This window comes from Solea solea, chromosome 2 (assembly GCF_958295425.1).
Source record: "Solea solea chromosome 2, fSolSol10.1, whole genome shotgun sequence".
Classification (NCBI taxonomy): domain Eukaryota; kingdom Metazoa; phylum Chordata; class Actinopteri; order Pleuronectiformes; family Soleidae; genus Solea; species Solea solea.
This window is the reverse complement of record NC_081135.1, coordinates 8,922,333-8,946,844: the sequence shown is the minus strand read 5'-3', so window position 1 is coordinate 8,946,844 and position 24,512 is coordinate 8,922,333. Positions and strand designations below refer to the sequence as shown.

At 40.2% G+C, this 24,512-nt stretch overlaps 2 protein-coding genes across 6 annotated transcripts in view; one reads left to right on the top strand and one right to left on the bottom strand.

The window, feature by feature from the left end:
* The window catches only part of sts (steroid sulfatase (microsomal), isozyme S), a 10,738-nt gene extending 7,924 nt beyond the window's left edge, over positions 1-2,814 (top strand). For both annotated transcript variants that reach the window (XM_058622575.1, XM_058622574.1), the window contains exon 10: positions 185-2,814. In XM_058622575.1, coding sequence (XP_058478558.1) covers positions 185-534 — 350 coding nt within the window. In that variant the 3' untranslated portion in view covers positions 535-2,814. The remainder of the gene's footprint in view (positions 1-184) is intronic.
* The window catches only part of pnpla4 (patatin-like phospholipase domain containing 4), a 25,243-nt gene extending 780 nt beyond the window's left edge, over positions 1-24,463 (bottom strand). Inside the window, exons 1-8 of one of the 4 annotated variants that reach the window (XR_009239493.1) lie at positions 10,368-10,562; positions 9,357-9,545; positions 8,770-8,864; positions 8,477-8,612; positions 8,070-8,135; positions 7,089-7,241; positions 5,567-5,829; positions 4,612-5,468 (exon numbers count right to left, since the gene is read on the bottom strand). Coding sequence is in view for 3 of the 4 variants with exons in the window: in XM_058622579.1 (XP_058478562.1) it covers positions 5,698-5,829; positions 7,089-7,241; positions 8,070-8,135; positions 8,477-8,612; positions 8,770-8,864; positions 9,357-9,536 (762 nt within the window). In the remaining variant the exon portion in view is untranslated. Of the gene's footprint in view, positions 1-4,611; positions 5,830-7,088; positions 7,242-8,069; positions 8,136-8,476; positions 8,613-8,769; positions 8,865-9,356; positions 9,546-10,367; positions 10,563-14,008; positions 14,103-24,391 lie in introns of those variants that run through there. The other 3 variants (XM_058622578.1, XM_058622579.1, XM_058622576.1) reach the window with 3 other exon arrangements.
* Positions 24,464-24,512: the final 49 nt, after the last annotated feature.

Here is a 24,512-nt window from a genome sequence, read left to right as displayed (position 1 = left end):
AGCTGAATATTTTCAAAGGTAGCTTTTACAGACTTGTTGACTTACAGTTTCACGTGAATTAAATACAACTTTAAAACCAACCAAATTTAGAGAATATAAGAAGTGGTATTATTTGAGGTTTGAAGATACAGAGAAATAAACTGACTGCCACACACTGACTGGCGTTCTGACTGAATTTCCACAGGTAGCTCAGTGTGGAAAGCCCTTTTTTTCACGCCAAACTTCTACCCCGAGAGCGCCACCGTGTGTTCCCACACCAGCGTTTGCCTGTGCGCGGCAGAGTTTGTGACGCGCCACGATCCCCCACTCCTCTTTGACCTCTCCAGGGACCCGTCGGAGACCGCGCCGCTGACGCCCGACACCGAGCCGGCGTTTCACTCCGTTTTGGCCGCGATGGCCGAGGCTGTGGAGCAGCACCAGAGGTCGGTGAAGCCCGCGGAGGGGCAGCTGTCCAGAGGGAATGTGATGTGGAGGCCATGGCTGCAGCCCTGCTGCTCAAGTTTTACACATCTGTGCCAGTGTCAGGACCAGTAGATCATATCACACGTGAAACCTCAGCATCTGAATATTAAATACTGTTCAATATGTCAAAATCTTGAGTAATATCCTCCACCGTCTAAGCAGCATAATTAAAAGGACAGATTTAGATTACATTCTCTGGGTGTGCAGGTTGTGGCCCAAGGAAGAAATGTTAAGATTTTGGAGGTAATCAGGATATGACAACTACGGTCCACACAGTACTGAAGGAAGCGACTACAGTTTTGCTTTCTAGAGTGACCAAGACAGAGCCCTCTTTTTTTGGGGGGGGGAGGTTGAGTGTCTCCCTCCTAAACTCTGCACTCAAGCCCCTGCACTTGCTGCTCGCCTCTCATTTCAAAAGAGGCATCATCACTCTCATGCTCTCCACGATATAATGAGGTCAAGGAGGTCACATCAACTTGCGCACTGCCTCGTTTTCATATGCGGCCTCCAGCCCGGGCAAGGATTCCGGCTTTTATGGACTTTGATAAGCAGACATCCTTGTCTGACATCAGCTGCTGTGTTTTCCTTTGACACCATGTCTTTTTTCTTTTTCTCTCTCTCTCCCGACATCGCGCTGATATATTTTATTCAGTGTTATCTCCTGACTCGACACTCAATAAAAAAAAAAATCTATATTAAACTGAAACTGGATGTGTTGCTCCAACATTCTATATTTAAATGGAAAAAGTACTACAATTATAATTTAAAAAGTCTCCTGATATATGCACACACTGTGCAGCACATTAGCTTTTGGAGAGCAATGAAACTGATAAGGTGGTTATTTTTAGACACCGCTGGATATTAGTAATTATATTATTGCACGGCCCTACTCGGCATTGTCTGGGACACTACACAAATCAAAGCTGCCTTTTTAAGAGGCAGCTTGAAGGTTATTCCTTCGAGAAGGTGCCGTTTGTCATAGAAATGCCAAGACGTGCGGCTTATGAGTTAAACTCGTTTTCAGAAAGAATCTCGACAAATTCATTTAGTTTACTGTAGTTTACACAAACACGTAGGATCACAGTCGGCAGCCATAAGCCGCCGTGAATCCCGCGTGCTTGAGAAAACACTCCGCAGTTTCAACAGAGTGTGTTGTGCAGAAGAGTTTGCTGTGTGACTGCTGTCAGTCACTGTCACTTGTATGTGTTTGCGCATGGCTATATTTCCACTTTGTGGCCTTAAACTGTCACTAGTGTGTCGTGCGTCGGAGCGCGGCAGACAGTCCGTATACTTAAAGAGTTTGGGTTTTTGAAGTGAAAGTCAGTGCCGACAGTGCTGTGATATATTCGGTATAACAGGTTTGCCGTTTTATCTCACGGTTTGACAGCCTTCACCAACTGGAAACGCGAGTTTTTGGACCAAAACCAAAAGTTCATAGAGGAAATCTAAGTTTAAATGTGTTATTTTGTTCAAAAATACCTAAGTGGCAGAAACTTAGGTACAAAGCAGCAGCAGACCAGCAGCTCTTATGTCGCCATGAGCTAAAAACGATGATTTTCTCTGTGTGTTGTTGGAAAAAGCAGTTAAAACCTTTTCTCATCAAACTTATTCTTCGGATGTAATAGACTTAAACAGATGAAGTAGAAGTACCAGACAAAAAAGCCGCCGTTCACACCGTCATAGAGCAGCAGTTGTCACAATAGCAACTGATACTAAGAGCCAGATTCTGTATTTCCCTGAAGAGTATTTTGAGTATGCAATATTTTAGTTACAGCATGTTCTGCCCTAAACTGGCAAAAAAAATAAAATTTAAATGCAGCTTTAAAATATGTAGATGATGCAGATTCTCTCCCATGTGAAGGGTTCTGTTGATGGATTTAGTTTGAATGTTTTTCTCTTACTTTACTCTAACACCAAACTACATGACTCAACACTAACTGATCCAATGTGAAACACTAGTTACATAGAGGAAGTATCATCAGACACAGGTAGTAATTTAATAACCACAAAAGACAGATTCTGGTTTGAAAATACTGTTGTTTTTTTGTCATATTTGGCAAATAACTCGTGAGAGGTAATTAAAAATAAATCAACTGAAAGTTGTTGTCATTCCGTTTTGTAATTACGCGTCAAATATCTTCATGGTTCATTTTAAAAAGCTGCTTTGCAAATGGTGTTCCTGTGGTTGGGTTATTAGTACATTTTTGCCTGTTTGTAGAAGTGTTTACATGACATGACATGATTCTGCAGTCTTGCGTGTAAATCAGACTTGTGTCTAGACACAGTGATTACATTATACAGTCAAGAAAAAATTATCAAGTATCTGTAATAAAACAAACTTTTGTTGGGAAACAGGTTACGTTTTTCAGTCCAGGAGTTTGTTGTTATTGTTGTTTATCGGCTTGTTTGTCAAGTAACTCTCCTTCTGTGTCTCGCATCCACATTGCGGCTCAGCAGGAAAGTCTGCTGTAATGGTTACAGGACGCGATCGCTTTTACCAAATCGAACTTTGACGTGAGCAGAAGCACAACTTGTAAATGCGTGTGACTTGCATACAGATCAGGCCTGAGAGGAATGCTGTTGTATTTTTATTTTGTTCTTATCTGGTTTTTCCCCTCATCCTCCGTGGAGTTTGTTTGAAAATGGTGACCATTAACGGACGGGACGATGAATAATTTACTCATCAAATAAAAGAAATCACAAAAAGTTAATTGCAGTGACTTTCCATAATCAGAATAATCATGAAATTGGGAAAACTATAATAAGTACTATTTAACACGAGACTTAAAAATCCTGTCGTCATATATATACACATATACATATATACACATATATATACACACACATATACTGTATAATGTATGTATATGCATACGTGCATATATACTGTACGTACCTACTGTACACATATACACACGTACATATATGCATGTACATATATAACAGGATTTTAAATTCTCTTGTGTTAAACAGTACTGTTAATGTATATATGTGTATATACAGTACATGAATATATTTGTAATGTTTGGGATTTATCATCAGCAAGTGCCACAATGCAATAACAGTGTTAATAAGTGTGGATTTCTTAGGTGAGCACATGTATACACCTTTAAAATAAGTGTATGTCCAGTATTGGAAATATGTTGTTTTTCCAACTTGTTCTTTTTCAATGAAATCATTTTGGGAAAAAAGTGTTATGTAATTTTTTTGATGCGCTTATAGCCATTTTAGGAGTGTAATTACTGCAATAATATTGTGAATTCTGATTATTTTGAATCAGAATATTTGTGACATTAAATTTGCTCGCAGAACTTCAGACCAGCAGTCTGCAGTGACTTGGCACAGTGTGAATTTGAACACACTTATCACAGCGCTAACACGCTGCAGGTGAACACAGTTTTCCAGTGCTGTACGGTGAAGTCAGCAGTTGACTAATTACACTAACAAATGGGCTCTTTTTTCCCCCACACTGGCCTGTTTCCAGATAGCAGGCCCCAATTCTGTGCTTCATTACTGAGAGTGAGTTTTTGCGACAAGATGAGCTGCAACATGATGAATCAAAAAGCTGGGCTCCATTTGGGAACTTTAATTTAAAGGAAGCCTTAATTAAGACTCATTAGGAGAACCAGCAGGTGGGCTGACAGAAAACCAGTGAGGGCGCGCACGCGCACGCACACACGCACACACACACACCTTGGTTGATGTACTGAAGCTGCTTTAGATGTTGGTATTCTTTTCATATTGTAATTGCTACCAGTAAAAGGATAGGTGGGGCGGCTGCCAGTGTGGACACAAGGCAAAACTGATTTTAGCCACTTAACAAAAGGCTCACCTGAACAGATCTATGTCTGCTTAAGTCTATAATATCTCGAGAATATGTTCCATCAGGAAACATAAGTGTGTGTCACTTTATAAATAGCTCTCTCTTCCACGGTACCATCAATAAAATCTGAATTTTTAGCTCATGGGGACAAGGGAGGAGTTGGTCCATTGCTGCATCATTTAGTACATTTGTGTCACAACCAGTTATTTAAAACACAGAAGTCACAAAGTAACACATTTGAACTGATAGTTTCATGATGTAAAATTCATCACTTTCTCTTCTCACTGCAGGGTGTGAGCAGTTGACAGAACAAAACTAACTTAATATTCCCATTGGAAAACATTCAGATTTATTGTCATTCAAACATGTTAACACAAAGAAACAAGATTCATTACCCAGGTCCAGCAGCGTACGTTGATAAATTAAGGGTTAACATTGCTAGAATCTAACCTATGAATGAATAAATAATCTACAACTTCATAATAGGACAACTTTTTAATTATAGTGCATCAATAGCTTGGAGTCGAGGCAGGTAAAGTGCTACAGACTTTGAGTCCAGACGCCTGCATGTTTGTCTGGTTCCTGTGTTGACAGTGATGTCAGCACAGGGTTGTATGTCTGAACCACACTGCTATCGCTCTAGAGTAAACCGACATCTATGTTTAGTTGCTGCTGCACAGACGCAGTGTTGTAATATGGATGCTGCCACCTTCTCAGCTTTAGCTCAAGGCATGGGGGCCACCAACTGTTTAAAAAAAAAAAAAAAAAGAAAACTACTAATCCAATTCCAAGACCTAAAGCTATCCTGTTTAAGTAAATTAAATATTTTGTTTTATATTTAATGTTCCAACTGAGGAGTCCTGCAGGAGAAGCAGCTCTAACCACAGCAACTGCAAACTGATGGAGAACCTGCTCACATCTCCTGACGCTGGAGGGAATCAAAAAAATACCCAGCAGTGGAGGAACCCCGCGGAACTGTCAAGCACTTCAAAGACGACGCTCCTTCGCCGTGTCCCGAGGGAGCTCCCCCTGCATCCATGACTGCGACATGGACTTCCTGTGAAATGCTGCGATATCCAATATTCTTTCTCCCGCTGCTTCGGGCTGGGGGAAATTAAATGCCTCCTTGGAAAATTGATGAAGAGTACATGTTCACATGAAGGCTTTTCATCATGTTCCGCTGCTGCCAAGGAACGGAGGAAAAAGATCCACAGTGAGTGTGTTTGATAACGCGTATCTCATGCTCTCAATGATGCTTTGCTTCATAAAAAAAAGATATACCGAGCCCATCGCACATGTTGATGTTCTCAGACGGGTTGTGTTTGACATCAATCTACAAAAGCGCTCCATGGAAACAGGAACATGTGATTCTCAAAGTAAATAAAAAGGGTAAAATCTTGAGGATGAGGCCTTCAGCTCATCAAGGCCTCGCTCTTCAGGAACCTCACAGCATCATGAAAACCTTGTTCACACAGAAAGCGCATACCGCTGGTAGTCGGAGGGAACAGAGCCTGGTTCAGGCGTTTGATGTTCTCCACAGAGAACTGAGGAAACCAAAGAAAAACACAGCGGTGATAAAACACTGATCGGAAATCGTTTCTACTCAGTGGAACTGACACATGAGCCGTGAACCTACAGTATGTGTACATTTACGTTTCTGGCTTAAAAGGTACAGTATGTAACATGCAAAATGGTTTATTGGCTAAAATGATATACGTTTTGTTTTTAGTGATAGGGCTGAAAAATTGCAATGTAATCATTCTAAGTCGGTTGTTGTATCCAAGTTAAAACACTGTTCAAAAGATGTCATGTTTATGATGACGTCTGATGTTGCAATACTCCATCTTGTTTAGACCCACAACACAATAAATATTGAACTGAAGCTTGACTATTAAAGTTGCATCACAAACCCTAAGACACAGCACGCACTTTGTGGGATAAAGAGATAGCTGAACACATGGTTATGGCCTCTTCATGCAATTCAACAACATAAATGATTCCCAGAGTGTCGTTCGAATTTTCATTAATAATTGAATCAATGAAGACAATGCACAAGACGGGGAAAACGTACTGGAGCATGAAGGAGTTGTCTGGTGGCTGTAAGTTTAGCTCATTATTAAAGCTGAAACAATTAATTGATGAATCGATTATTAATCAATTACTAAATTAATCGACAACTATTTTGATAATCGATTAATCGGTTTGAAGCTTTTTTCATGATTAAAACAAGATTTCCGATTGTTTAAGCTTCTTAAATGTGAATATTATCTTCATTTCTTTGCTCTGCACAACAAAGAAATCATTAAAAGTTAATCATTTTGATTTGTGGACAAAACAAGACATTCGAGAACATCATCATTTCCAGGTTTGATGAACACCGATCAACATTTTTTAAAGTTTTCTGATATTTTATGGACCAAATGATTAATCGAGAAAATAATCGACAGATTAATCGATTATGAAAATAATCGTTAGTTGCAGCTCTACTCATTATCTAGAGTTGTGCTTTGTAAAAGTAGCTCACTTTCCCACGCCAAAGTCCCGAGAGAAAATCAGTGATTTGACACGAGTGAGTCCAAAATGTGTAATCTTGTGACTTGAGTATTTCAAATCCTTCCTTTAGATTTCGCCAAGGGACACAAACCTACCAAATAGGGCAGCAGTAGACCAGAAGCTCCTGTGTCCCTGTGAGCTAAAACGCAGATTTTCTTTATGGACTTTGGAGAGTGAACTTGTTAAAATGGTGCCAGATTTTAACTGGCATATCAAATCTCAGATCAATTTGATTTAATTAAATTCTCACCATAATGTTCATGTTGGCCAGTCTTAGTCGAGTGTTGAAGCGCCCCATGTGGCGAGGACACACGTCCTGCAGTCCAGCAAAGGGAGACACAGTGATAGTTCGTCCCACAGGCAGAATTGGCAGGGCGTCCGTGAAGCCTCCGTCAATCCATTTCTAGTAACACAAAACACACAGGCTGTGAAATCAGTCAACAACCTGGAATTTGAACAAAGTGAATTATTTACGTTATTTTAATTGTGTATTCAAACATTTTCTAGCATGGAAAAAGGGCTATACGCAAAAACTATAATAGTTGAATTAAATATGCTTGATACATGCTTTTTTTTATTCCCAGTATTAATTTGTCAACTTGTGTTTTTCAAAATCTTCAAAAGCAATGTCAAGGCACATGTATGGGACTTTTGCTCTGGATTTTATACACATTAAATTGCACAATAAACAATAAAAAATGTTTACAGATATGTACGATAAACACTGAGGTGCGTCCTTGTCAGTTGTGTTTGCTGCGTTACTGCAAGTGTCTAAGTCTTAGTCTGTAAATCTAATGACAAAGGCGCTAAGTTGGCAACACAGCCTGCAAATGCACCCTGATGATAAAATCGAAACTGTTAGCACCAATTTATTTTGAAAGAGCTGAGGGAGCCCCACTTTTGTGGCACAGCCAAAAAACTTACAATAAATAATAGATAAAGATCAATCTAGAGCAGAGTGGAGAGTGTGCGCGCCACTGCCAGACATCTGTGTGTTTGTGTGTGTGCAGCAGTGACTAATATAGAAAGGCGGAGAGAAAAAAAAGGTGTATGCAATATTACAGTACAATTCCCTTTTGTTATTAAACAAAAGCTGCTTGTGTCATGTTACAAGTAGTAAGATGAAGCACTCTGACAAAGATGAAGTGTTTTTTTGGAGAACTTATATTAAAAGAAATATTCCTTTGGACAGAACACAGTGTGGGAGTACATGAATCTAATGTCCCATTACCTGTCCTCTGAACTCCACTGGTTTGAGTCCAGCATAGATGGGCACAAAGCTGCTGGCCAGCAGAGCCTGAGAAAAAGTTACAAGGCGAAGACTTTAAATCTGAAAACATTTACAAGAAGTAACATTATTCGGGACATTTAATGTTTCGGCCTTGTCCACATCTGACAGGAGTAATGGAATAATGTCAAAATCTTTGACTTTTATGGTACATTTAGACAAAGGTACCATAAAAGTCGAAGATTTTGTCACCGTTTGTGCCAATGCCAATATACGATATAGACATTTATTACACAGGTACTGACTTTGTTTGTCATTTTCTGGTCAAAGCAGTAAAACAAGGATATAAAAACTAACATACAAATGTATGGCAATGATTTCAACTAAAAGGAAGATGGGGGGGGGGGTACCTTTATGAGCTCCTCCCTGGACGTAAACCTGGACACGATGTGGTTCTTGCCACTTGCAGAGTGAGTTAGTGAGATGTGAAGACGGTCTGAGGCCAGGTTGTGAGCCTCATTGGGCAGAATCTCCTCTATCCCCTCCCTGGAGAGGAACCACACAAACATCATAAATAAATTCAGCTTCATGTAATTGAAACCACAGATTGACAAAATGATGCAAATGATGGCTGAAACAAAGAGTGGTTGTATGAGGTACTGACACACAGTTGTGTTTTCATGATACCTGCGGAGTAACTCACCGTAGTGTGAGCATGAAGTTGTATCCTGGTGTGATGGCCCCAAACCTCTGTCCTCTCACACTTTCAGCAAACCCGTAGGTGAATTCTTTACACTGCTGCAAGACAAAGAAAAAACATGTTCAAGGACTTGAAGTCACATTCACACTTTACATACTTATTTCTCTAACTGTTAAGCTACAACCCATTTAAAAGCTTCACAAATAAAATACAAGCATGTTTAAGTATCCACCATCTTAACAATTAGTTTGCCACTTTATCTCACCATTAGACAACGTTTAACTGATGTTTGTGTCGTTTTATAAACCACATAATCTCCCACACCAAAGTTCATTCAGAAAATGAACAATTCTACATCACAGGGTACAGGAGTTGCTGATCCAATGCTGCCTCTGTCAGTAAGTTCACTTACACTTCACTACACTCAAAGGAAGCAGCAACTGACCAGTAGCTCCCAAGTTGATGAGAGACAAAAAGACTGATTTTCTCTATGGACTTGAGAATGAACACCTTACAAACTTCAGTTTCCAGCAAGAAAAGTCAGCATAATGGATATCACTGATTTTAACAGGCATAGAATAAGGAGCTACCTCTAACTTATCAGGAGCTGTGATCATTACAGCAGCCACCAAGGCCCCGGCTGAGGCCCCTGCGCAGGCCTTGAGGGATCCCATCAGCTTCCGCCCGTGGCAGAGAAACGCCTCTGCAGCACCCAAGTGGTAGATCCCCAAGAAACCGCATGCAGCAAAGGACAGATTCAAGACCGTCATCCTCAGTGCCTACACAAACAGATGCATGTATACATTATTATGAGCATCCGACAATTCAATAATGCTTGAGGGTGTTTCAACACAGTCATGTACTCATGCATTACACTTGTAATGCGTATCTGAATGTTGTTGTTGTTGTTGCAGGGTATCTTGTCAATGTTATACAGCAGTTGTTGCTAATGACATTCTACATGTTTACTAAATAGATGATATTCTTTTTCCTGCCCAGGGACTACAGCTGTGAAGGATGTCCTTTATTTCAATTATTATTACTATTATTATTATTATTATTATTATCATCATTATTAACTTAATCAGCTAACTATAATCTATAATAACAGAAGCTTGATGAACACTAGCAAGTTGTTTGAGTTTTTATTAATTGCAGCATTAGTGTACTGCAGTGCAGTCATAAAATGCAGACCACAGAAATTTTCTGTCCAATAAAGCATCTTATTTAGGACGTGGTGGAACAGGAGATTTAACTCGACAAATCACTATCATGCCAATGTGGACCATGATTTTCGAGGAATTATCTTAGCGCATTGTTGTAATTAATGCCACAAAGAATTAAGGCAGTTTAGAAAGTAAAGGGGCTCAAACTCGGTACGAGCAAGGTGTTCCTAATAAAGTGGCAAGAGAGTGTGTACGACCGTCGGGAGTGAACGAAAGGACTCGTTTCATACATACATGGCAGTGTTTATGTAGGATATTATGTAAAAGAGCAGCACATTAAGTCACTCATTACATTTCCATGAACGAAAACAAAAATATAACAATACGCCGGAAATAAGACAGTGTGCAGTGCAGTAGCTAAGGGGAAGCACCTACCGTCTTTATAGTCCGAACACAGATAAACCTTAACACGTGGACTCGTTTTCACTTTTCTCAACTACAGATAAGTGTCTACACAGATTTAAAAAATCCTCCGAGGTTTGTAAAGTATAATACATACACAACTTATTTCGAATCGATTCTGAAAAACTGTTCCCGGCTACACTTTAGCTCGGTACACATAGCGCCGGAATCGTGTGTTGTACTTCCGCTTTCCAAAATTAAAGCACATTTCAAAATAAAATAAAAAACAAATAATGATGTCATAATAGTGAACGCACCATAACCAGCAGACTGAATGACATAGACATGTTATTTCAGACATCGAAAATGAATGCACATATAAGGACATAGATAAGTCAGTGAAGTGTTATATTGTACATCAACATTGTGATATAAACACTCAACATGTGTTAACAAGTGGGGTGAACAACAGCACATAATAAACTCATGTAACTGTTCACACTTCTCATATAACAAGATTGTTTATTCAGAAACATAAGAAGTTTAAAATGTCTTAAAACATACATATTTTCTATTTATATCAATCCTTTCTTATACATCCAGTATCAAAACTTCAAAAGGTCCAGTGTCTAAGAATTAGCAATGTCTAATGCTGGGACGGAATATGTGGTTGAAAGTGACAATGTCCTCCATCCAAAAAATATTTAGTTTACAATGGACTATAATTATAATTGAATAATTCATTTGGTCATGAATTAACTAAGCACAAACGAAAAGTGTGTGCATTAAATTAAGGTACATGAACTATCCCTTTAAAACCAGAAACCACAGATCTGTTGCGTATCATTTCTGTTGAAGTTGTGTGTTCGTGAAGCGATAAATAATGGACTACTGATTCTGGATAATAGATTACTGTCAGCAGGAGTTCATGTTGGTTTGAGTGAATTGTATGTCTTTATTTCTGCACCCGGTATTCATGGTGCAAATCAAAAGCAGTGCAAGGACGAGGATGAAAAGCAGCTCTTGTTTCAAGGTCAAGCAGATTTGAACTGGGGAATCAACAAGAACTCTGTGTCCCTTATAACCAAACATCTATTCACAATCAAAATTCAATAATTAAACTCATTAGCTTCAACACTCATACTTTTGAAGCCAAACAAATATGTTTGTGCTTCTACTTCAACTTTGTAAAAGTATCAGTACCCAGCTGTGGTTTTTATTCCCTTTGCCTGTTCTCCTTTCATCCGTGTCCTCTTTATGTTCTTAATACCTCAGTTTTTTGTTATTTTTTGTTGGCAGGTAGTGGATGGATGGCCCTGGAGGCTCCTCTGCAACATCTGATGTTAGGTTGATAACTGTCTGTGTCCCTGATCTGGTCAGCAGTAATAATTAATACTACATCTGTGTAAGGAAAAAGAAATACAGGTGTAAAATAATGTAGATCTTTAGATAAATGCACATTTTTTTCATTTTAGAACTGAGCCAGGTCATTATGATAATATTCACCGTTACTCATTCATAATTATCAGATAATTCAAATCAAATCATTTTCATGTTTAATTTGTGTTCACAGTGAATGTATATACTGACTGAAGCCCCACACACTCACTCTTCTTCCTGAAAGAGGGAAATTTGTGATACAACATGACTGCAGCCAAAGTGTGTATAAATCTGTATGTAAACAAGCACACTCTGGTGAGGCTGACCACATGATAACACTCAAAACAGACCATCCACACTCGCCGACACCGCTATCCATCTGCCACAAACTCACACAGCCGTAAAGGCGTCTTCATGAGCAGTCGGGTCACATCCAGGTTCCTGCAGCTCCCGCTGTTCACAGCTTTTAAAAAAAACCACTGCTCTCTCTGTGCTCTCTGACACATTATAACCTTTTTGTTCTCCCAGTGCTTCTTCAAAGGCTTGCATCATCATCACACAAAGGCTGGAGTGCACAGTGTGCACAGGCCACCTGCAGGATGTGCTGAGGGAACTCTTAAGTACTTGAGAGAAAGACAGGGAGCGGACGCATGCCGATAAAAGGGGTGCTTGTGAATGAAAGCACGGTGAATAAAAACAGCGCTGCGGGTTGCGGTGTCAAACGGTAGCGGGTATTAAGTGACACCGGGACAAAGTGCTCTCGTGGGGAACATGGTGAGAACAACAATGAGTCAAGAACCCCAAAATATGCAATAAAATCTGCATTTTAACCAGATAACCTGAATCATTTTCACCATTAAGGGAAGGACATTTTAGGTTTTTACACTGTCAGCAGCGTGTTTATCTAAAGAGGCTCACAAACAGCACAAGGGAAAAACTGATTTTAGCCAATTTAGGCTCATTGAATAGAATGTGCAGCTGCTTAAGTCTACAATATTTTGAAAATATGTTTGCCACTTAGTCTCACTGTTAGACGGCCTTTTCGATTACTAAATCGCTTACTCCCTTGCACCAAAGTCCATAGAGACGGAGCCACTGCTGCCTTCGTCAGTAACTTCAAATGAATTTTTTTGACAGGGATGCGAAATTAGACATTTTCAACCCTCCCGAAAATGTCTTCTGAAAGTTTGTCTTGCGCGAGGCCCCCCTGCTCTAGGCTGTCCCAGAAACCAAATCTGTCACTCAGCTGTCACAATAAACCCACACTTCATAATCACAGCACCCCCCCAGAAACTCTTTTGTTTCATCTTTGAAGTTTAACATCAGTAGATTATAAATTGGTTGATAATCAATCCCCTTAAATTTGACACAGTTCCTTTCGTCAAACATGGTAAGGCAAACTGAGTTTTGTTGCACTTACCAGTCTGTACTTCTGCCGAAATCCTGTTTGTGACGCCAAATTGTGACAGAGATCAGATCCGAGGAGAACTGAGACGATGCCTGACATCTGAACAGTAAGGAACATCGCAGATTTTGACGCGCAGCGTGCCGGTTTGTGTCTCATCCAGGTCCGGGTATAAGAATAGGCAAGTAATTAAACTTAAAGATTAGAATTTTCTCTCACAGTGAGCAGTTTACAGATTTAAGTGGCAAACATAATCTTAAAACATTGTAGATTTAAGCATAGATTGAATTAGTTGTTGTCAGTACCACATACAGCAAAATGAACTGTTATAGGATGAAGTAACACTCAACTGCAGTAACAGGTCAAGTGGCCTTTGTGTTTGGGCTCTTCCCACTGTGCTGCTCTGTGTGTGTTTACCATCAGGCAGAGACCTGGGACACACAGGCAGGACCCGAGGGAGCCTAGGGGTGGCACTCACTCACGCTGTTTTTTTGTTGTTGTTTTTTTTTACTTCAATCTCGGGAAACACTGTCAGTGTAGAGGAGCGGCAGCTCCACACTGAGGCCTGCACTCATGGATCAGTGAGCTCCACCGATTGCCACTGCTCTCTGCTCAGTGACCGTAACCACCTCAGGCGAGGCTCAGAAAGAAAATCAACTGGTAAATAGGGAGCTTTGCCTTGTGGCTCACAGACATGTCACATAGTTGAGTGCAGCTTTTACTGGATGAAGACCATACTGAATATGATTTCAAAGAAAATGTCCGTCTCAAGTAGTACGGTTTTTGTGACTTCGGGGGTCCTAAGGCAACGGGGACCCACGGGGGCCCTGCATCGAACTGAGGCAAGCTAGTGGATATTGTTATCACTGCAAGTTGAAGCCTCACTCACGTGATTCTCAGCCTGATGATCTTGGCACGTGATTAGCAGTTGCTAAAAGTGTGCCATCTTGCTCCAGCCAATCGGAGACCAGGATGGACGGCAGCTGCATGGAAAAGAGAAATAGAAGATTAAAAATGTGCAGCTTCCGTAAGATTTCAGCTGAAACGAAGCTAAAATCACCCCTTGTTTTCATGCATCACTGCCCGTGTCACTTGTCACGTGTTTATGTGACGTGTCGTGTTTGACCCCCTCGTCGCCAGGGGCTCATTAAGCGTGAGCTCGCACACAACTGCAGCGACTCCAGATCACACAAGGGCTGTAATCAGCTCTTTTCTGGAAAATTGCCCCAGTGTGCTTCTGTGATTTGCGAACTGTAAGTGAGAATAATGTTCTATTAACTTGAAATTAATTATGTCATGTCCTACTTTTTTTTTTTTTCCCCAAGCAGCACTAAGTGACAAGTGTCCGTCTCCGTCAGGTCATTCCTTGAATGTGCACAAATCAATTTTACTAATCTCTATAAAGAGATTCTAAATCTGGAGGTGAAGGATAGATAAGATTTGTAATCAAACAGTGTGTGTGCAGAACAGAAGAGACACATGCAGGAAGTTGTTAAAAAGAGATTTGCCCCCCCAAAAAAAACTGCTTGTAGATAGATGTCTTCTCTCAATTGCACCCCACTTGGAGCCTGACAGATTGTAAATAGCAAACAGTAAAAAGAAGTCTGAGCCCATATATCTGCTGTCTACACAGAAAGCCCCAAAATACCCCTTAGTTGGATCCAGACGCAAAGGCCGACGGATGGGTTCTGAGATTGTGATTTACAGACTGTCTTCTCAACTGAATACAGAGGAAAAATAAATATGCAAGGACAAATGAAAGGACACAGTTTGAAGCCAGCGGAGGAGAATTTCCATCAGCAGCAGCCATCGGGAGGTTTTCATACTTTGCTGCTGTACAGAGTAGACCAACATGAAAAGAAAAGAATAAGAAAATTATATAAAATAACCGTTGCCGCCTTTCATAATCCACAGCCAGAGGGGAGGAGTGGACCAGCAGTGTCGACTCAAGGCCGCAGCTTCACTGACTTCATTCACTTGCTCTAAGCTTGATTGAAAAATCAAACATGCAAACTCCACAAAAGTATTCCATCTATGTGGATCATGTAAGATGGGGCTTCAATATGGGAGGAAAAGCCTTTAGTGAGTGAGATTCTAGTAAAATACACAGAACTTAAATAGATTGAAGACCACAAACTCTATTAGAGGCAGTCTGCATTTCATTTCTGACAAAGTGTATAAAACAAACACAGACACAGCAAATATTATATACAAATGATGTATATATTATATAAATAAGGAAGTGACAGCACAAAATGTAAGGGATATGGAAAAGTCACGTTTCTCTTCCCTGGTGTATCACAGCAGGTAGCAGGGAAACACGCGACTGAAAACAAAAGGTTCCACATGTCTTTCAGGTAAAAACAATGGACAACAAAAATACATTTTGTAGAATTGTGACAACAAGCTATCATCACTCTAATATAAGTAATGGTACCTTATCTTCTTTCTGTCTGAGATTTTGAAGGACAGGTTGTTACAGACAGGTTAACCTGAGAGCGGTCGCAGAATATGGCTGCGAGTGTCTAAACAAAACCATGAAACAGTTTAATAATGGTTTTTTTTATGTAAAATATGTCTGCAAAAACAAATAAATTGTCTAAGATGTGCCGCATAAATGCATTTTTTTACTTTTCCTAACTGAAGTAAAATGTGTTTTTGACAGGGAGGATAAAACTTCATTAAAAAAAAAAGGATCTTCATTAGATAGTTGTTATTTTTCTTTCTTTGTTTTGAGGACATAAATATAGAATCCTCACAGCAGTAAAGCACATATCAGCTTATTTTGAAACGGACTGTCCTCATAATTTCTTGGTGCATCATGGAGTCTGCAGGGGAAAGAAAAGTGTGAGTGTATTTTATTGCTTGCTGAATTATTAATTGACTGTGAATCACAAAATAATGATTCATATTTCTTCTTTTTTTTTGCTGACAGGATGCAGTAATGGCATTTAAAGGGACAGCTCAGGGTTGTTGGGTTTTTTTTTTAAGTGTGGTTGTATGAGGTACTGACTCTGCATGCTGTGCATGCTTCCAGCACCAAACCAAAATACATGTCTGCCTACGTCTGTTAGACCACTTTTTTCAACATGAAAATGAAGTTTGTCTGACGTTGTAAATCGCTCGTTCTCCTGCACCAAAGTTTCACAGATTTGACATCATTGCACACAGGAGAGTTGATCCACTGCTGCAGCAGTAGACCTTCAACTCCTTTGTTCCCGTGAAATAAAAACAATGATTTTCTCAAAGGAATTTGGTGTGGAAGACGTAGCAGTTCATAAAGTGAGAGAAAACCTCCAAACCAAAGGGTTAGAAAGTGTGTCATTGTAAATTCAGGACATCCATGAGTCTGAATTACTGTGGAGCTTAAGGTCCTGGGAGTTAAATACCAGGGTACTGCAGTGTCACCAGCAGGGAGCAGTGTTGTAAAGCAATACCAAATGGCATTTTGAGCATCAGCAAAGAAATCAGGAAGTGTTGAAAAGCACTGTAAATGGACACAGACATTAGTACTTTAAATCGACGACAGTGACATTGCACTTTTCTTCACGTGTCCACTTTCACAAAATGATGTGTTGCTGCCCAGTGTTGTTCAGAAGAACCTGCAGAAGTTTCATTAGCGTCAGCGACTCAAGTGGGATTCAGGGGTAAAATGTGTTTACGAGATGTCGGACATTTCCATTTGTCGGAAATGTGGCAATAAAAACCTGCTGCTCGGTATATTTTTCACACAGTGTGAACATTATATAGTTTCGGAGAAGTGCTGGAGCAAGTAATTGTTTTCTGAACGCGAGAATCTAAATGAACCTTTTTATGCAGAAAGTGAAGGGTCCAGTGGTTTTTACAATATCATACTGTATTCCTATCAAAGGCCATTTCAATTTTCATTACATCCTTCACAGGGCAAATTAAACAGAAACACTAACATCTTTCATGCAAACGGCTGGAACTGCGACTTTTTTCCTGATGTCAGATGGTAACAATGATGATGATTCTCTCTGCAACAATGCTTTTAAAGGGATAGTTCAGGGGGGTTTTTTAACAGGTGTTTTGACACATAGTTAGCGCCGACTACACCACGAACACCTCCTGTGCCCGGGAGCCAACATTGCTTTGTCAACCATGCCCCGAATTCCACAGAGAAAATCAATAATAGTTTCATCACAGCACACAGGACTTGTTGATTTACTGCTGCTCCCATCAGTGAGTCCAACTGTGTTGTTTTAGAACTTCAGCGTTTGATATTTTATGTTCAGTAGTGACACAAAACAAAAACGCAGATTTTCTTTATAGACTTCAGTGTGACAGTCTCTATGAAAGTGAGATATAATCACATACATTAAACCTGATGACTAAGAATGAAGTCATAATATTTGCTTCTTCCGTCATCGTTCACAGTAAGGATTGCGGAGAGGAAGAGGCGAACTCCTTTTGGCCTCTGAGGAGGAGAGAGGAACGCCGGAGAGAATTGGAGAACCTCACTTTTAGCAGAGCAAAGGCCACAAATGTGATGCATGAACTTTGCTCTGCAGTTGTGTGTGAACCACAGCAGATGGTCGAGGGGCTTTGATTTCCCTCGCAGCAAAATCAAACACAATAAAACTGAGAGCGCACCATGCTCGCTCTCTTTCACTCTCACTCACACATACACACACACACAAGGTCAGAGCCATGAAAGGCATCCTCAGCCTGCAGCAGTTCGGGAGAAGAGCGCTTTCACCCGACTCTGACGGCAGAATTAGGGCAGAGTGTGCATGTGACAGCGGGGGGGGGTTCACTCGAGTTGGTGCGGCGCTGCAGCAACACAAAAACAATACAAAGAATAAATAAGAAGACATGATCAAAAACCCGGCGGCCCTCTGGGTTTTTAGTCATGCGGAGAGAAGCGGTTTCAAAACACGTCTCACGCAGGAACTTCACTGCAAAGATTGATAAGACCGAAAATATCTTTCTCCTGACTCAGAAATAGGGTAAATCCCCACATCGGTTGAGTTTTTTTCAGATTGTGCTTATTTGCATTCAATTCAGTGTCGTGTCTGCGTGTGTGTGATGATTGCAAAGATCACAGGAGACAGCTAGAATCGGTGTAATTAGATGGCTCTTCAGCTATTTTGACAATAGCTCCTCACGTTGATTTCGTTTGGCATGTGCCGAGGACGTGCAAAGGTTTGGAGTGCTCATTTAGACTTAGAGGCTTGGCGCGGCGAGGCCAGCGCTGATGGAGTTCAGTGTCTGCAATCAATTTTAACAATCTAACCCCCCCCGGCTTTACAGCCTGAGTGGTAATCCTGCAACACATCACTTCCTGTGCAGTCAGCAGCCGTTTTCAAACTGTTAGACGAGCCAGTGATGGAGGGGCAGGGGGCCAAGAGGAATTGTGTGAGTGGCATCGCAGATGTGAGGCAACGTCATTGCAGCGTTATAATGTCTGTTTACAGAAAGTGATACAGTAGTAACACAGCAAATCCTTGCTTATGGAGGCTAGAAAACACTTGTGTGCCCTCATGCAAGAACTATTCATATAAACCAAAATGTGCTTAAGTGGTGCAAGAAACTTACATACGCCACTTTTTTTCTATTTACAATTTTAGCTCACATATTAGGGCTGTCACTTTTTATCTGTAAATTGGATAGCTGTTTGAACATGGGGGTTGGGGTCAGTTCAAAATACACAGCCTGGAAGCCAATGACACCACCTGATTATCGCGTGGGCCGGCAGAATTTGCAGTGAGTGCAGCTTGGCCTTCGATCCACTTTGAATCCATCAGAAAAATAACACGGTGATGTCATGTTGTGTGTGTGCGCAGGCGGGTATATCTGAATATCTCGGTGGAAGCCTGTCGTCCAGATGTTAGGGGTGCGTTCAGATTATCAGGCTGAAGTGACTCAGATCTTTTTTTCCCCCCCAGGGGCTGTATGAACACAGAAATCCAATTCGAAATTTCAAATCTCAAATCAGATGCGCGTCACTTCATTATGTGTGGACCTAGATCAGATATATCATGAGGCATGAGTTAGAATAGTCAGACGTCATCATCCAGCTAAACCCGCAGCAGCAACAAAACTACAAAAATGGACAGTGTCGTCCTCTCAAACTATCCAATTCATACAAATGTGTTGTTTTATTATAAACTAGTAGCATGCAAAGTTGATCCAGTGTGTTCATTTACATGAATGTCAGGTGTAAGACACTGGTTATGAATGCAAACCGTCAAATCTGATCTGTGATGAATCTGAATTGATGGCCGGTCGTCTAAACGCAGCCTTCGACTACTGGTGTTAGCATTTAATTCTAAAGGGGATTCTGAAAGGATTTGTGTGGACAAAAGCAAATTCACTGACATGTCCTCTGGAAAATGTCTGGGAAAAATTGCATCTGGACACTTTTCCGGGGTTCGTGTTGAAAGACAGTTTTCCGCTCACTTGTGATGAACGCAGTGGGAGGTTGTCTGGGTCAGACGTGTTCCCGTGTTCACGGAGGTGGCTGAGTGAGTCCAGACATTTGATGTCAGGGAGCTGGCGAGAGAACCTGTGTGTGGACTTTTGAAATTTTAGTGAAAACCTCGCAATGACCGTCACACATGAACCCGGAATCATGCACACCGCAGCCGCCCCCTGAGGTGCTTCACAAAGTGAAGACAGTTGTTCTGCATGTTAATCAGACAAGCCACCTTTTTTAGACTGAGGATATAAAATATATCTCACACCTCAGTGATCTGCTTTTTCCTGCGTTAGCCTGAAGCATTTCTGGAGAGAGAGAGAGTAAAAGGAAAAAGTGGGTGCTGTGGATCTCAGCATTCACACGCCCACTGGTCACCCTGCGTGTGCAGACTAGAAATGTGTGTGCGTGAATTGTGTGAATAAAGCAGCCTGAGGAGTTGATAAGATCATATTAACACCTAATGGCAGAAAAAAAAACAAAAAACCCCAACACATCCATCATCACCCTCGAGAGGTGGGAGTGTGAATTGATGGCTTTGTCATTACCGCGCCGCCGCTTCGAATCACCCCACGCCAACTGTAAATAATTCATATTGCACACAATCATTATTATGACACCACTGATTCCGTCTCAAAGACTTTGAGTTTTGTTTGTTTGGTTGTTGTTGGGGGTTTTTCTGTCGGCATGCCATTAAGCTTTCAATAAGCTCAGGCGGCAGTGGCTGCAGGTGATGTGACAAGGGTGTGTGAATGAATTTATGATGCATCTGCCCAACTGTGTGTGTGTGTGTGTGTGTGTGTGTGTGTGTGTATATATATGTATTTATATATACACACACATATATACATACATACACACACACAGTGAACAGATTGTGTGTACGAGCAGGGGATGTCTGTGCCCTGTCTGTGCATATAAATTTACACCCACTCGTTTCCAGGTTATTCTTTTCATTGACGTTAATCAAGCGACAGGATGCAGAGAGGTGTGCGACTACTGTCACAGACATTGGCAAATGTTTACATTGTTGTGGTACAAGCATGTCAAAACAGCTATACAGCAACCCTCTTGAGTACATGTGTACCTACTTTTTTAAGGCTCACCCCATAAAATTCTATCCTTCCTTCAGTCTACTATATCCTAAGAATATTTTCACTCCTTCATCTCACAGTTATACAATCTTTTCTGTCTGGAAAGTGAAGTTTGTAACTGACCACTCTCCCACACCAAAGTCCACAGAGAAAATCTGTGACACCAACTTAAGTCTACGATCAAAAAAAACTTCCACTTGGGAGTTTATGTTCCATAATTTAGAATGTCATAAAAATTGAAATAGTCCCTGATAGGGTCCCTAATGACTGTGTGGAAAGTCAACACATAAATGCTAACATGTCACCATCATTCTTTTCTTCTTCTGTCAGCTTCTCCCTTTAGGGGTCACTGCAGCGCATCATCTGCCTCCATCTTGTCCTATACCGTGTGTCCTCTTCTGTTACACCAACTGTCCTCATGTCCTCCTTCACAATCACAGCCACAGGGGCTGACTAACATGTTAAAAGAAAAAAAAACCCTGAACTATCACTTTCACAGGATGAGAGCAGAGGCTCATTATTAAATTGAACGTCTGCTCAAGGTCCTCACACTCATGAAGAGCCAAGAATTTCATGATCAAATCTCTTTGTCCTGGTTTGTCCTTTCGAACCGTTCACACCATGACAAAATAAGCACATGGATGTCAGTGCCTGTACGTCTGTGGCACCATGTCGGATATTATTATCATTAATTACAGTCTCCTTGTCTATATGATACTAAAAGAAGGGATTCTTGCAGGGTGAGTGTCCCCGGCAGATGTGAGCAATCAGATTAGGTTTCGGTCATAAATTAAAAGAATTCATTCCTGACATAAAACATTTCCCAATCGTTCCACGCAGCAGGTCACCATCTCATTCCAGTTTCTTTAAATGCACATTTCACACGCTCCATTTCAGGGAGAAAATAACACACCGTCTTTGATGTTTAACACATCAAGATTCCAGTTTTTTTTCCTTCTCCTTTTTCTTCCTGAACCAAGTCGCAATGCAGGCCAACTACTCAGAGAGAAAGGAGTGTGTGTGTGTGCGTGGGGGTGTAAATCTGAAGGCTCTGTGCTCACGCCATGCAGGAGTTGTGCAATGTCTCTGGTGCACAATCATTTAAGAACAAAGCAGGAAATCAAATGCACATTTTCCAAGTAAGTGACCCTGAGAGTTATACCACAGACCCGGTGACACACCCACGAGTATCACAGCACCACACAGTCGTCCACTAATTCCAACCTGGAGGCCACGTCCTGAAGTCAGCAAACTGCCATTAGTCTTTAAGACGGATTACGAAAAGCTAATGAAAACACAATACTTTTGTTCATGAGTATGTGCATCTGTGAATTTAAATATGTTTTATTATCTAATTGATTAAGAAAAACAGCAAACTCAACCATCCAAGTGTACAATTGTACAATTGTACATTTTTGCATATTAGATACAGTAATAAAGTCTAATAGTAGAAGTTTGGGGGGTCCAACCCAAAGATCCACCCCCAGTGATTTTTTTTAGGTAACATTTAGATCAAATGGTTACATTAAAATGAATGCTATAGTCTTCTTTCTTCACAAAACTGGGTACAATACTGGTTCTTTTTCTACCTCTCTAGCTGCTCTTGCTGAATTTTTCATTTGTTGCAGCCCTGCTTGTTTGGAGATGACATTGCAAATGGAAAATATACATTATTTGAGAGTTGAGAAAAGGTTTGTCCTTAAGGTTTTGAAACAAACAACTGATTATTAAATTACTCTAATTATAATTATATGGACGCTCGTTCTCCACCACGTGGGTAAAAAAAAGGCAAACTCAAGTCATAATTATGAAATACTAATTATGACTGAACATCTTATAATTATGACTTAGTGTCTCATCATTATGACTTAGTATCTCATCATTATGACTTAGTATCACATTATTATGACTTAGTATCTCATTATTATGACTTAATATCTCATCATTATGACTTAGTATCACATTATTATGACTGAACATCTCAAAATTATGACTTAGTATCACATTATTATGACTTAGTATGTCATAATTGTGACTTCATGTAAACCTAGTCTGTAGTTTTATTGAAGCTTCACTCCACTGGCTGCCCAAACACCACTACACATCAGACCGGCCTCTTCCCTGCCTGTTTTTAGATCTCTTCTTAAAACTCATCTTCTTACATTGGCCTTTGACACTGTTTAAGTTGTTGATATTTCCATTTAAGTCCGTTTTTTGTTTAATATTTTATTTGATCCGTTTTAATTATGTTTTTCATCCACATGTTTATTTATTTTAATTATTGTAGTTGTTTTAGATGCATCTTATCGCCTCTTGTGAGCTAATATACCTTTTATTTATTGTGTGTTTTATTTATTCTTCTGTAAAGCAATTTGGTTCACTGTAGATGTTTTAAAGTGTTTTACAAATAAAGTTGGATTGGATTGGAACCAATGTATACTTTGTGTGCACACATATTTACAATGGCGATTCATTTCAGCGCTGCACATACCCAAACGTTAGCCAGCAGGTGGTCTGATGTCCCGATCTCTGATGCTGATGTCTCGGTGGCAACCCAGTAGCTCCGGTAAAACCTCCAGCAGGTGATCGATGCAGTCGAGGTGTATTCACCGTAACGCGATTGTCTCCCAATGAAACACACGATGTATCCGATTATCCAAAATGGAGCCGTTTTTTACTTTAATGGAGTGGCCTGAAGTCCCATTTTCAACCGCTACTGATGGCTAATTGGTCATTTGTTCAGACGTGTAACTCAGAAAACTGATATGGAAACTTTCTTATACTTAAACTCGAATTGCATTTATTTATTTACAGTCCACACTTAAACCATAAAATCCCACATATGTCTTGCGAACACAGACATAAACTGTTGGCTTCCCTAAAATTAGCAACACCTGTGATCAATGAACTTAATGAACTTAAATATGTTCTGGTCAAGTTCGGTCTTTACTATTACGCCCCCTGGTGTTCAGGAGGAATAAACCCAGAAAATACAAATTCCTACAAGGCTCCTACAATTTCATAATTAGGACTTAACATCTTATTATTACGAATTAGTATCTGATAATTATGACTTAGCATTCATATTAAGATACATATATGTATATGTATATATATATATATATATATATATATATATATATATATATATATATATATACAGTATATATATCTTTGTTATTCGTTACTACCAAATAAAATCTGAAGAAGAAAAGTTGGTAATGGTCTGTATTTATATAGACCATCAGTTTTTCTAGTCTTGATGAGCTGCTTTTCAGCTTTTTTTTGCCATTCACATGCTTCAATATGGGGTTAGGTCTTTTGCTCAAGGACACATAGCCAGGAATTGAACCCACAACCTTCCAGTTGAAAGACAACTCACCCTACCACTGCACCACCATTGCGCAATCCTAACTCTTCACTTTTTTAATACTTTTACTTCTAAAACTTAAATACATTTTATATCAGAAAATTACTTTTGACACTTAAGTAGAGTAAATGTCATATACTTTAACTCTTTTACTTAAGTAATATTATAAAAAAAGTGGCTTCAACTTCCACCAAAGTCATTTTTCAAGTTTCCCTTTTAGGTACTTTATATAAGACTAAATTAACTCTCTGGGGGCCCTGTTTGGTGGAATCATCCACGCCGTGCGTAAAAGCGCGCAGACACACATGCGCACTCTTCAGATCTCAACACAAACGTGTCCCGAGGTCGTTTAACATAAATCGTTCCCACCTGTTGCTCTGTAGAGGCTGCAGGTCTCACGGCTGCTGCTGCTGCTGCAGTAGTGCTTGTCTCTTCTTCGACTCCTGCTGTGGTGAGACTGTGTCTCATCACCATCATCATCATCTTCTGG